This window comes from Coenobita brevimanus, chromosome 16, assembly GCF_032717465.1.
Source record: "Coenobita brevimanus isolate Jiangsu-jjx chromosome 16, ASM3271746v2, whole genome shotgun sequence".
In the NCBI taxonomy this organism is placed as follows: Eukaryota; Metazoa; Arthropoda; class Malacostraca; order Decapoda; family Coenobitidae; genus Coenobita; species Coenobita brevimanus.
The window spans coordinates 22,477,929-22,492,549 of record NC_136969.1 but is presented as its reverse complement, the minus strand read 5'-3'; the positions used below and the strand labels follow the sequence as shown (position 1 = coordinate 22,492,549).

Genomic DNA, 14,621 nt, shown 5'->3' with positions numbered 1-14,621 from the left:
AGAAAACGGATAATGGTTTTGAATTTCGCTCTTCCATTACCAGATTACATCACTTCCAAATTTCCATTTCTTATTTACAAAATAAAATTCATGTGATAGATCAATAATACTGTTACAATTACATTTGGTTTATATAATAATTCATGGATAGTGTAATGTGTATGCTCAAGTCTTTCGACAATACTATGGGAAAGCCTCATGTCCACACTGACGTCGCCGGAGTCTGGGGACTGAACAAACATCCATTATATACGATGTCTGGGGCTCGAGTCACTACGTTAGACTTTCAACAATATTACTTCATATAGTCCATGACAAGTAAGGATTAAACAAAGAAAAAAGAGGGGGAGGAAGAAGAAATGTGGATGGCTCACCTGAACAAACGTCCATTATATACGACGTCTGGGGCTCGAGTGAGCTCGCTAGCGACGCCACTGCTAAGTCAAATGAGGTGGTGTTTTTGAAATATAGTGGGTTTCAATTCTCTTTACAATTTATTTAGCAGTGTACCCATGACGCCAGGACTTTTGATTGAATTGGGGAAAATTTGGGATTTATTCCTTATTTAATTTAGATACTGATTCTATCACTATCTCACTTTGAATGTTAAGGCAGCTCATGCCATCTAGTGACTGCCAAGATAAACGGGACCTTTAAATCCTCACAAATGACATTATTTAGGCCTTTTGGACTGTTAATCTTACATATTTGGGTCCTAGCAGCTTCATTAGTAAACATTTCACAACTAGGTCACGGAAAGAACTGTATATTCATCATTATTCTGTTTAAGGTTTAAACTCGGCGCCCAACAACGACAAGAAAAGTTGCGCGCATCTGTTATTCGTTACTCGACCAGACTGAGGAATTCCCATAGCTCAACATCCACAATTACATCACCCACTGCATAGATACAGAGATACATACATATAAAAATAGAGTTAGCCCTACATTAATCATTAACATATGAATTACTACTTAGGGTAGGAACTTATAAACTAATATTCAGGTTACACCCTATCTAACTTAAAAGTTACAGTACTTCTAAATACATACATGAATATCAAATGTGTGGCACTACACGGCTCCCACATTCGGAAAAGAAATTTTACCCAAGTCAGTTTTCTATGACATGTGCATGGATGGAATGTTGTTACTCTTATAACTGCTATGAACACTTTGAATTGGAATACTTTTCCCCACAATCGTTGGCACCTGTCGGTCCACATTAAACACGTGATGCTTACCTCGGAAGGTCGCTTACGCACTACATTAGGAGGTATGATCACTCCTTACTCGAGATGTTATGAGGGAATTTATGCCCCAGTCAGCCTCAGGTTTTGGAGGATAGCTTGTCACTCACCTGACTCGACAGGGTCTCTCGAGAGTGAGATCACCACGGGAGGCGCTTCCTTATACTCTTCCATTCGCAATCACATTCACTCTGTCCTTTCGTTTCCAGCTTTCCGCCCGCAAGAGGTAAGCGCTCATTCTGTCCTGAAGACTCCACTACCTCACAAACCGTGCTAACTGTAAGGTGAGGGGATTAATTACTCCCCTCGAAGTAAGGCACTTGCAGGTTCCAACAGGAACTCTTCTCTCTTTTCCTTTTTACACCCTCTCCTTGGGGATGAGTCCACCCGGAACATAACATTAAGCAGTTAAGTTTCACAACATTCGTCACATGCACTTGTCTACTTTTCTAACACTCCTCTATGAGTCTCCGAGGGGCATTCCTCACTCGCGGTGGTAATCGCTCATCTTCGGGCTCCGGGGCGAGCTCCTGTTGCAGCAGTTCTAAGAGCCATTCCTCGGTACCGTAATATGGTTTTATCTTTTCAGCAGCCCTTTGTATTTTTTTTCCACTAAAAACATTTTCAATGATATAAACATTTCCATCTAGCAGCACTTCAATCACTTTATACGGGCCGTCCCATTTGGCATTCAGTTTTCTACAGGTACCCGGCTGTATGGTCTCTTTTTTCGCCCACACCAAGCTATTGACTTCAACCTTCTGGGCTCTCCTCTGCCCGTTGGCCACCTCCCGGTATCGCCTAGTCATCCTTTGGCTTGTACCCTTTATGAGTGTGTGTGCTATCGCCAGGTCGTCCTCCTCTGCATCCACGGAAGGCAATAAGGTACCAATGAGGCGAGGGGGATGGCGTGAGAAGAAGGCATAATAAGGTTGTTGTCCCGTGCTCGAGTGCACCGCTTGATTTATGACGATTTGACACGATTGGAGCAGCTGAGGCCAACGCAAGGGGTGTCCATTGCAGAGAGATGCTAGGATGCTTTTCATAGTCCGATGCATCCTTTCAGTGGTGGAATTTCCCTGGGGATGATAAGGGGTGACGTAGAACAAGTCCACCTGGTTCCTCCGGCAGAACTTCTTGAACTCTCCACTCGTGAACTCTCCGCCGTTGTCCAGCACGATACCTCGTGGCGTCCCAAAGTCGGTAAAGTATTGCCCAAGACAGTGTATGATGTGTTGTGTATGTTTATCCCTGAGAGGATAATATTTCACAAACCTACTATAATGATCTATCACAGTAAGCACATAGCGGTAACCCTGAGATCCAGCAACCATATCAGTCAAGTCAATCCCGATACGTTCCAATGGTTTACTTACAGGCGGGAAACCTTTCCAAGGCTGCTGCAACCCAGTTTCACCTTTGAATCTCTGACAAGTGGGACACTGTTTCACATACTCACATACATCTACATTTAGATTTGGCCAATAGAATAGTTCTTCGGCTTTCTTAATGGATTTTTTCTGACCTAGATGTCCTGAGATTTCATGAGCATGTTTGATAGCTTCTTTAATGATTGACTTAGGAATCACCAAACAATATTGGATGCTACCATCATTTGTTTCACAGGCAAAATATAATAGTTCGTCAGTCAATGCGAACTGGCTCAACATAGCTTTCGGTAGTCTTTTAGCAGGGAGCTTCTCACTACGCAAGTCTTAACTAACTCATCCCACATGGGTTCTTCTCGTTGCTTATCTCTCATTTCGTCTCGACTAAATCCAAGCCAGTTGGTTTCTGACTGGTGGAATATCACTCTGACAGGTCTAGAAAGTTGATCGGCAACTACATTATATTTACCCTTGACGTACTGCACGTTGTAGTCGTACTCACGCATCTCGAGAATCCATCGGTTCATATGTGGGGATTTGGTTTTACGCTTAAAAATGCTGGTAAGCGGTTGATGGTCTGTCAAGATAGTAAAGTGGGAACCCCACAAGTAATGGTGAAAGTTGCGGCATGTGAGGACGACTGCCAATGCTTCTTTATCAGTTGCGGAATATTTTCTCTCGCAAGGATTGAGCTTTTTGGAAAAGTAACCAATAGGCAAGTTGGAGTTGTCTGGTTGGATCTGACTTAATACGCCACCAATATGGGTGTTGCTCGCGTCAGTGGTTACAATGAATGGTCGAGTCACGTTGGCTCTTACCAATACTGGCGCATTTCCTAAGCTCGTCTTCAATTGATCAAAAGCAGATTGACACTCATCTGACCATTCGAACGCTACTCTGGATCTTGTTAAGTTAGTAAGGGGAGCTGCTATTTTTGCGAAAGAAGGTATGTGTTTTCGGTAGAATCCGCACATTCCAAGGAATCCCCGGACTTCTTTTACTTTTGTGGGTCTTTTCATTTTGTTGATAGCCTCTATGTTCTTTGGGTCCGGCGTACTCCCGGGCGCTGAGATTTGATGGCCAAGAAAGGTTACTTCTTTTAACCCAAAGGCATATTTGCTTAAATTTAACTTGGCCCCATTCTGTGTGAGTAAAGTGAATAATTGCTGTAAGCGATTCAACATGGGGAAGTCATCAGCCCAAATTATCAAATCGTCCAAATAATTTTTTACCCAACCTTGCTTCAACAATGGAGTAAGAATGTCCTGCATTCGTCGGGAAAATATGGCTGGCGAACATTTTAGTCTGAATGGTAAGCGCCTAAATCTGTAAACTGTGACTCCATCACTGAATGTGGTTAAATCACGACTTTCCTCGTCCAGCATAATTTGAAAATATGCCTCACGCATATCAAGAGTCACATAGTAATTATGACCTGCGGCCTGCTCGACTAATTCTTCCAGTCTGGGCAGTGGATAGATATCCGTGTCTAGATGTTGATTCACGTGGCGTTAATCTAAACACAAGCGCTTGCTGCCGTCTGGCTTGTTAACTAATACAATAGGAGATAACCAGGCAGCTGTTGATCTTTCAATAATTTCTCTCTCTTCCATATCTTGCAACATTTCAGCGATCACCTGTTTAGCTTGTTCAGGGTATCGATAGATCGGTCCACGGCTGGGCTGTGGATCTGCTACTTTAATGTGAACGGGGGGACTGCTGATGGTTCCTAGTTCTCCTTTTTCCAAAATGAAGAGGGGATCGTGTTGCAGGATTACGTTAGTTAATTCTTCTTGTTGAGCTGAATCTAAGTGTGGCCATGTCTGTTCGTCAATTAGTTTTTGGAGTCGTTGAACATGAGTTCCGCTTTCATCTGTTCAATCACTGGTAGGGATCAGGTCATTATGAATTTTGGTAACTGAGTTGACTGTACTTACAGGAGGGTCGTCAATGATTTCATATGAGCCTAGAATGGTACCTATCCGAAACAGTTTGTCTTGTTTGGCTCTATTATTAAGGGACAAATAGACTAGGCCCTCTGAATTCACCTGTAATATGTAAGGGTGACTATTATGACTGAAACGTGCTTGTGGGTAAAACAGTAAAGTGGTTTTAGGCTCCTCACTCACTGGCACGGCAATGAATTTGGTTTGATATGGGGTGAGTCTCTCTACTGATACAAGATTAATTTGCTTCAACTGCTGAGGGTTCCTGACGGCTCTGATAGGTGTGGCCTGGACTCGCTCAACTTTTCCTTTCTGCCTCAGAACATAGTTCACGACGTACGGGGCTCCTCCCCACATTAGTGCTCATTACGCACCATTCCAGATCAACGGAGATTGTCCAAGGACATCACATCCCAACAACATTTCAGTAGTCAAGTAGGCGTTCGGAACGACTGGACACCACTGTTGATGAACTTTCTCATCTCCCACTCTGATATCTACTTTGACCATACCCAGGATATGGAGTGGCGCTCCTGTGACTCCCTGTAATCTCGGTGGATTTCTCCTCGTATTTATTTCTGTTCCTAACCGCTTCGCGGTGGCCTCTTTATGTAAGGTATATCCACTCCCTGTGTCAACAACAGTTTCCACGATCTTATTATTCACGCTGACACTTATTGTGGGCGATGTTATACCTGCGGTTAGTCAAATAGCCTGATGGGGGAACTTTGTTTGAGTGGCGGTCTGCCTCGCATTTGGACTGGGTGGGTGAAATCTGTTATTGCTCCGCGTCGCTGCGCTGCGGTTTATGCACCCTGGGCAATCATTACTGCCTCTACGACATCCCAACCTACGGCAATCAAAACTGTGGCCTGGTGGTGGTTTGGCCCAACATTCTTGCAACGTGTGTGAACTCATCAGACAATGACTACAGTATTTTCGCCTTGGTGTTACAGGAATAGATTGTTTTTGATTGAGTTGTTCTAAATTTGTTTTCAAATCCCTTAATTGAGCTTTCAGTTCAGTCACTTCCTTGTCTTACTCGGATTGACAGTTATCATGGGATGGTCTTGGTGGATTATCAACTACATTGGTATCTGAGGGATCTTCACTTTTATTGTCTCTATCCGGCATTCCATTAACTCTGGTGGTATACCTCTCTTCGAGAAGCTGCCTTTCATTTTCGATCCTGTCAATGAATTTACGGAGTGGATATCCGTCATCAAGGTAAGCTTCCAATTTTTCCCTAGACTCGAGCGGAAGACCATACCACAGTTTCTTCTTGATCCGTTTATCTTGCGAGGGAAACTTTTCTTTTGGGAACTTTGTTTTGAGAGCCGCATGCTTACACATGAACCTATGTACAAACGCCTGGGGTGATTCCTTCCAGTCATACGTCATGTTCTCTAACTCTCGCCAAGCTTGATCTACACTCAACTCGATGGCAAACTCCGCATTCAAGAATTTTTAAAGCCTGGCCATGACAGTGCAAACTGTTTCTTTTGATAATTATGAATAAAAGTGGCCAATTCAGAACCCATTCGACTTTTGGCAACCTGGATTCTAGTTGCGTTGCTAGTATGAGTTTGTTCCACCGCCTCACAAAACATTTCGAGGCGAGATGTAGCTTCTATACCTTGCAGCTGATTTAATTCCATAATTGGGATATCGCGCGGTTTTGTGAGAAAGTGATGTGAACTCATAAGGTGTGAACAAGGGGTCGAGTGTGAAAGCAGCGGTCTGTTAGTAGCACCGAACTGTTCCTCAGCCTCATCCAATTGAATGGTTACATGATCTCTCCCTACTTGTGACGGACGATCAGCTTCCGGCTGTGTCTGAGCAAACAACTGTCCATACAGAGACATGGTGACCCTAATGTACTATTCTTACTCACAAAAAAAAAAAAGGAAATTAAATTTTGAAATCTCTCTTCACCTTTCACTTCCCTTCATTTTCTCACCAACGCCACTAATTTGGGAACGATGAATATCCCACCGCTAATGCCACCAGTGTAATGCTGGAAATGTTATCCCACCACCGGTTGACACCCGTGTAACGGTAAGAATTTTACTATCCCCACCGTTATTCTTCATCCAGTGTAATGCTAGTGATTTTTATCCCACCGGTATTCTTCAATCAGTGTAATGACGGATATTTATAATCTTACCTGTTGCTGGTAGGCTACTGATCAACTCATCCATGGATAATATAAGTGGTACTCGACTTAGTATAGTAGAAGGTAAATATTTAAGAAAAGAAAGAATTGTGGTAGCGTTTGTAGTTTTTGGCCGAGCTTAGATTTAGTCAGTACCACGGGTGGTCGTCGTTCCCTCAACGAAGGAATCTTGAATTGGAAGGGGAGTGAATTTGGCTTGAGGACATAATTTCCTTGATTAGTTACACCAATAAAGAAAAGAAAATGATATATACTTTACTCTACTTTAATAACTTCATGCTAGTTTCCACAAAACATTTTTAATTACATGACCCTTTTTAGTATGAGAGAAGATTGTACATGTTACCAGGGTTTTGGATGATCATTCCTCCAACATTATTGCCGGGCAAAAACAATTTGATACATACAAGCGATGTATGGAGTTGTTGTACCATACTTTCTTTTTGTCAGTTATTCTTGGGCTCGACAATAGCCTCAAGTCAGGGACCTTTTTACGAGCATGAGTTATCTGTTCGGGCTGGCATAGCCTCGAACCAATAAGAATGATTACTCGTGTTCATTTTCATCCATATAATATACTCTCATCAGGTAATTCTCTAGAATCCAATATCAATTCAGTACTATTTACAGTTCACAATCATCATTGCTATATAATCACTAGAAATACATAATCACTCGGGCTTGTTTAGCCTCGAGGAAGAATTCAGAAAAAAAAAAACATAATCACTAAGCATTCGTAATCACTCGGGCTTGTTTAGCCTCGAGGTACTATTCAAACATTGTATAATCACTAAGAATACATAATCACTCGAGCTTGATTAGTCTCGAGGTATAATTCAAAAATTACATCATTGCTCACAGTCACTAAGTTCCCTTCCACGCTCTTAACTTCCTAACCTTAGTTACAAGAAAGAAAACGGTTAATGGTTTTGAATTTCGCTCTTCCATTACCAGATTACATCACTTCCAAATTTCCATTTCTTATTTACAAAATAAAATTCACTTGATAGATCAATAATACTGTTACAATTACATTTGGTTTATATAATAATTCATGGATAGTGTAATGTGTATGCTCAAGTCTTTGGACAATACTATGGGAAAGCCTCATGTCCACACTGACGTCGCTGGAGTCTGGGGACTGAACAAACGTCCATTATATACGACGTCTGGGGCTCGAGTCATTACGTTAAACTTTCAAGAATATTACTTCATATAGTCCATGACAAGTAAGGATTAAACAAAGAAAAAAGAGGGGGAGGAAGAAGAAATGTGGACGGCTCACCTGAACAAACGTCCATTATATACGACGTCTGGGGCTCGAGTGAGCTCGCTAGCGACGCCACTGCTAAGTCAAATGAGGTGGTGTTTTTGAAATATAGTGGGTTTCAATTCTCTTTACAATTTATTTAGCAGTGTACCCATGACGCCAGGACTTTTGATTGAATTGGGGAAAATTTGGGATTTATTCCTTACTTAATTTAGATACTGATTCTATCACTATCTGACTTTGAATATTAAGGCAGCTCATGCCATCTAGTGACTGCCAAGATAAACGGGACCTTTAAATCCTCACAAATGACATTATTTAGGCCTTTTGGACTGTTAATCTTACATATTTGGGTCCTAGCAGCTTCATTAGTAAACATTTCACAACTAGGTCACGGAAAGAACTGTATATTCATCATTATTCTGTTTAAGGTTTAAACTCGGCGCCCAACAACGACAAGAAAACTTGTGCGCATCTGTTATTCGTTACTCGACCAGACTGAGGAATTCCCATAGCTCAACATCCACAATTACATCACCCACTGCATATATACAGAGATACGTACATATAAAAATAGAGTTAGCCCTACATTAATCATGAACATATGAATTACTACTTAGGGTAGGAACTTATAAACTAATATTCAGGTTGCACCCTATCTAACTTAAAAATTACAGTACTTCTAAATACATACATGAATATCAAATGTGTGGCACTACAGAGAGAGGTAGTGAGCTGGGAGTGAGGGTTATCGCTTGAAGTTTGTCTCTAATCCTATAATTGGCCCAGTAGAAACTGTGGCAAAGTCGCACGTAGGGGAATTCCCTTGAGGGACAACGCCCAAACGATCTCGATATTTTGGAAGGACTGTAGTGTCCATATACGTCTTTTTATGTCTTCTTGCCATCTGATGATTATCATTAGGTTTAGGATTTTTTTTTTTTTTTCAACATGTAGGGGTTACTTGATATCTTTAATAAACTCCTTCAGTACGAGACGGTATTATTATTTTCAGAAGAATTGTCTGGTAGCATGCTAGCAGCAAGAATTTATTTTAAAAAAAAATGTCTCCCAAATTCCAAGGGGTTACATTCTTATCCCATCTGTGGCAGGAGGGAAACGTCAGGGTGGGAGTGAGGGCGGTGTGAGAGTGGGTGGGATCTACCGGTGGGCGGGAAGACTGCCTGCTGGGGCGACCGTGGACACGCCCACCTCACTCATGGATCTCATGCCCACAGTCCTCTCCCTTGCTGGCCTCCCTCCCCTCCGACAACTCCTGCCTCACGCTGCCTACAAGGTTCGTTACGTTCACACCGCGCACATCATCAAACCACAGCACTAAAACACACACATTCCCACAGCTTTAACGTCCTTTCCGCCTGTTTATATAAACAACCCATCATCTACGTTATCTGTCACGACTACACACAACATTGAAAAGGCACACTACCACACCTTCTGAGTCGAATCTGTCAGCTTACTATGTATAAACTATTCACGCTGAAGCACCACACCTCTGAAACAGACACACTAGCACACCATTCAAGTCTTGTGAGACGAGTGTCATCGCCTTTAGGTAGCGAATATAAGCTTCATAGTACAATACATACATTATACATGAAGTGGAATGTGCAGTATAAGACAGTCTTGATGGCAATTTGCTAATATACTAAAACCAGAAAGTCTTGGTAGCATTTGTCTAATATACTGAAACCTCCTGTCACCTTTGGGAGTTTCAAACCATTCGTGCCTCATCATCACCCAAACTCACCTCAGAATTTTATCATTAGACCACAAGACATCGTATTTTCAGGAGATGGACGGTGTTGACATCTCTCCATTGTTAATACAAGAGGAGAAGGAAGGGGCAATGAAGAAACAGATGGAAAAGAGAATATTTCTACATCATTGTGGACAATCAATTCATGCCATGAGACTTCATGCAGGTAACTATTGTGCCTTTGTGCTGTCCACCGTGTAATGAGTTCAGTTGCATAATGTCTGCAGGGTATGGTCTGAACATAAACAAGGGAAAATGTGCTTAAAAGGAATTACTTGACCAAATACAGGAGTAAGTGGTTAAGCTCTGGTGGTTGCTAGGAAGGTGGTGAATCTGAGGTCACATGATCAATTCTTGGTCAGAAGAGTAAAACTTTCCGCATGAATTTCATTGCCAGGACCAGGCGTGTCTTGCCACCTTACGCCAGGCCCACCGGTGTTACTTTCTGTACTTTCTTACCAACACGGGTATGACGTGCTTTGTTCCCATAGTCCTCTATCAGCATAATGATCACGTCAGGGTGCTGCTACCACGCAGCTCAACTACTTAACCTTGTTGAGCTTTTGTTGGCGTGGAATATGCGATCTTATATGAGGAGGCATTGTGACTCGTTCCTTTTATATCAATATATAATTAATATATACTTGTGAGCCCTCCTTTAACCTGGTGTTGAAAACTGTAAACAGATACTTGCTAGCATCGTTATCTTACATAATATTATCCCTCAATCGGTCCTTCTTGTATCTCAAGTAACCAGTAATGTATGATGAAATGCTGTGTATTCCTTTCCTTATAAAATACATTATTCAGCTGCAAACATTTGTCACTGAAATCAGGTGTTTTCACTGACCTTATTTTTTTTACATTCCTGTGCCAACTTTACTGAGTATTTATTATTATTCTTTGTTATCCAATGTGCATCTTACAGGTCTTGGCGATCTCAGCCAGGGTATACATTTTTTTATTTTATTTTATTTTGTTATTTTTTTTTGGAATTCAGTGACTCTAGTTAGTTAAGCTTCGCCGTATTAATGGCGAAGCTTATTGGTTTGGTCAATATTATTATTATTTTTTTCAATTTTGATAATATACATGAAGGTACCCTAGGTATATAATTTACTCATTTTTATTTTCAAAATTGCATGTTTGAAATTCAAGTATCTCAGAAACTAATTGAAAAACAACTATTTGGTTGAAAATCCTACCATAAAAATGTTCGTTGAATAATTTTGGCTTAATATTTTGCCATTTAGCCCAGTGGAAAGTACTAAAGTTTTTTCTTTGCAACACATTTTAGAGAAAAACCACAAAAGTTTTAGCGTCGTAACTTTTTATTTATATAGCTGTGGTTCCTGTTATCATGTGAGAGGAACATGGTTACTGTTAAGCACGCAGTTAGCCAGTTATTGAGGCAAATGTAAAATTTACATATGCGTTCATCGACACCTTTATCCTCAGATCTTGTTGATGTTACACAAGAAGCTACCTTAGGGTCTTCATTTTTTGTTTGTGTTGCACATATCTTAAAAACACTGAAGGCGAAGCTTTCTTATTGTGGCAAAACAATCAAAATAGATAACGTTAATTTTCAGTAATTTATATTACATTGCATAATAATGGATCAGATTGAGATGAACGATGTACATAGTTCCTAGAGATCTGAGCCAACACTAGCTTCGATGGAAAAGTTCACCGAGGCAGAACGAAAATTTGTACCATATTTGGAGTTAGAATTTCCCAGTGACTAAAATAACAAAAAATATGCTTTTCTTAGTTACGTGGACCGAGTTTGTTGTTGGCCCTGAGAATGACGTTCTTCTACTGAAAAAAATGAGCCCCTGTTGGAAATGAAACCTGTGTCACGGTCTTAATATTAAATCTGAGATACGGCAACTCTAAAAGAAACAGGCTATTGCACATGCCCAGTCCCCCCTACCCCCCCCCCCCCCAAAAAAAAAAAAAAATCACTAGATTATAAGCTCAGCATTAACTGTTTAGGCTACTTGCCAAGATAAGCAGACAAGACTCAGACAGGATAGGCTAAATATGAATTTGAAACGACACAACTAAAAATCCTATGTGTTCCTGAATGCGCATACATTTTGAAGACACCGAGCACGTTAGATTATGATCTGTCATTAGGACGCCATTAAATATTTCCAAATACTAAAACCAAAAGAACTTCGTCTGTCTTAGAATGTCATGAGGAACTGAAAGGTAAAGCTCGGGAGGCTTTCATTTCCTTGTCTGACAGTCAGTGTAATGGCTGAGATGTGATGATCTCAGCTGGTACCCCAAACCTAGCGGCTTAAATTTAGGACAACGTACACAAAGGCCAGACTCGTGGAGAATATGGAAGAATGCTATAATTCTTGTTTGAGCAGTGATTGCATTCTTAAATAATTAATGCAGAATTTGCTAAGCTACAAGAACCTACAGTATATGTACATTTTTCCTCTCTTATTTATACACGTGGTTGCATTTATTTACTCTGATCTATTATTTTATTCTGTGTGCCCCCAGTTCTATCACTGTTTTTTGCAGTCTTTATCTGTTAACACTTTCCTGCAACTCACAACAATTCTAACCATTACATTCTTCTGTCTGACCATGTCGACCTATCTATTAACCTACTGATTGTCTGAAATATTTTCTCTCCAGCCTGTCACTCGCTGGCAACATACATCAGACTTAACTGGTCGCATGTACAATTAGCTTCCCTCTATCCTCGCATTAATCTACGCACTTACTCGCAGTATTTATAATACTTCCATTTCTCCTAAACCTACTTTACTGAAAATCTTCCCTCCTACTTATTCTTATTACCTTCACTATTTACCTCACTTCATTACCCTAGAGATTTTGCATTGGCAAACTTAGATTCTCAGACATACAATCATCCACAGCAAAGACTAGAGTCAAGTTGCGATACAAAAACTTTAAAGAATCCCCCCCCCCCCTCCGCTCCACAAAACTCAGTCTCGTGGAAACAGTAGCTGAAAGCAATGAAGTTAACTTTTGGAACACTACCTGTGATAAAGGCCTGGCGTGGGATTCTTGAAATTATGTACGATCAATTTCTTGTTGTAACTTAGATGTGATTTTGCGGGAAGAACTAAGAACATGAGAAGATTGCAAGCACTCTTTTCATTATTCTTCATTCAGAAAAAGTATAACCAACAATAATTTTCCTCTGATAATTAGGATATTTTGAAGAGGTACAAGTGACAAGAGAAGACTGCACGCTTCATTCCTTGACTTTCTTTAAAAAAAAAAAAAAAATGTGGTTATGACCAGAAATCGATCTTCGTTCGTGAATCTAGGTCATGGACTTCTTCCTCCCAACTTCCCCAAAGCTTCAGAATCCTAACTTCACTCCTGTAGTGTCCCCAGAAGTCATTTACTAGAAAAGCATCACCAATAGCAAACTTGACGGCTTTGTTTGTTGGAACGAACCAGACGGGACTCTGGCAGAGCTCGAGAAACACTAAGATATGCAAGAGAAAAAAAAGTCATAATCAGACAGATTCTTTCATTGCATCTTCCTCTTATTACTCAGGTGAACATGTGTACAAGCTATACCTGTACAAAACCCGATGGCACGGTGGCAGTACGCAGTGCGGGTGGGGGACTAAAATGTACTGCAGTTGCATCGCCGACGTGCACAACCTGACACACGAGCCTCACCTTTACGACCTCACGCACGACCCCTATGAGGACCTCCCACCCATCAACCCACAGACGGAGGAGTGAGTTATTGGCGCATATTATGTCTTTTCTAGGCGCCGTGTCAAGTTTTGGAAGCAAGATATATGTTTTCGAAATTTTGTTGCTCTTTTTCCATGAGTGTTATTATTTTGCTATCGAAGTGCAGTGTTTGTGTTTGTGAAGTGCTATGCCTTTTTTTTTTTTTTTTTTTTTTTTAACCATAGTGATTGTGTTTTTGGACGCATTTTTTTGTTTTCAAATTGTCATGTTTGTTCATATCTTCTGGATGCTCTAATTCAATCCTTCTTATATTTCTTCGTACACTCACTCAACACTCCAATAGCAAGCCAGTTACTGTACCGTCTACCACCTTCAGTCTCTTCAGTAAGCCCATTACTCACTTGGGGGGAAAGTGGTGATGCAATGGTGGTATTCTGTATCCAGCCCACGATCGAATTTGATTTTCAGGCCGGAGAAATTGGTGGAAAATGTTTGTTTCTCTCTTTCTTTCCCTGTTCATCCAGGAGTATAAAAGTGGATCAGGTTGTTAATTTGATGTTTGCTTGTCGTCTTCTACGGGAAGAAAACAATAATAAAAAGTTTGCTCAAATGACCTTCGTGAAATCGACAAGTATTAAGCCTACAACCGTTTCTTCCTTCTTTTTCTTTGGTGCAGATACCAGGTGGTGACGAAGGAGCTACTGGGATATCTGGAAGGATGGCGGGCCAGGGTGCACCACCCGCCTTCCCTGCTCAGTACGACAGACAACGTCGTGTGGAGATTCTGGCTCCAGCCCTATTAATGCAGCTGGCCCACGTCATATTTGTTTAACTGTTGTTGCTCCTGACTGTGTTATCCACTCTAGGAACAGTAGGGTAGCCCTAAAGACGTTGATGAGGACTCTCTCCAATTCTTTCAGTTCGAACAGTTTCTCCAAAGCTGAATAATATTGACTAGGGATAGAAATAATACAATGAATTTATATGCCCTCTGAGTCAGAGGTTATGTCCTTTACCTCAGTCTAACAATGTCGAGAAGACGATTTGTGACTTTGATAAATAATTTTAATGTACGTTTTTAGATAACTATTTGCCTGCAAATT

At 40.9% G+C, this 14,621-nt stretch overlaps 1 protein-coding gene across 1 annotated transcript in view; it reads left to right on the top strand.

Moving 5' to 3' along the window:
• Positions 1-14,321, top strand: part of LOC145390995 (arylsulfatase H-like) — a 163,273-nt gene extending 148,952 nt beyond the window's left edge. The window contains exons 8-11 of the mRNA XM_080265728.1: positions 9,143-9,327; positions 9,829-9,976; positions 13,370-13,559; positions 14,195-14,321. Coding sequence (XP_080121854.1) covers positions 9,143-9,327; positions 9,829-9,976; positions 13,370-13,559; positions 14,195-14,321 — 650 coding nt within the window. The remainder of the gene's footprint in view (positions 1-9,142; positions 9,328-9,828; positions 9,977-13,369; positions 13,560-14,194) is intronic.
• Positions 14,322-14,621: the final 300 nt, after the last annotated feature.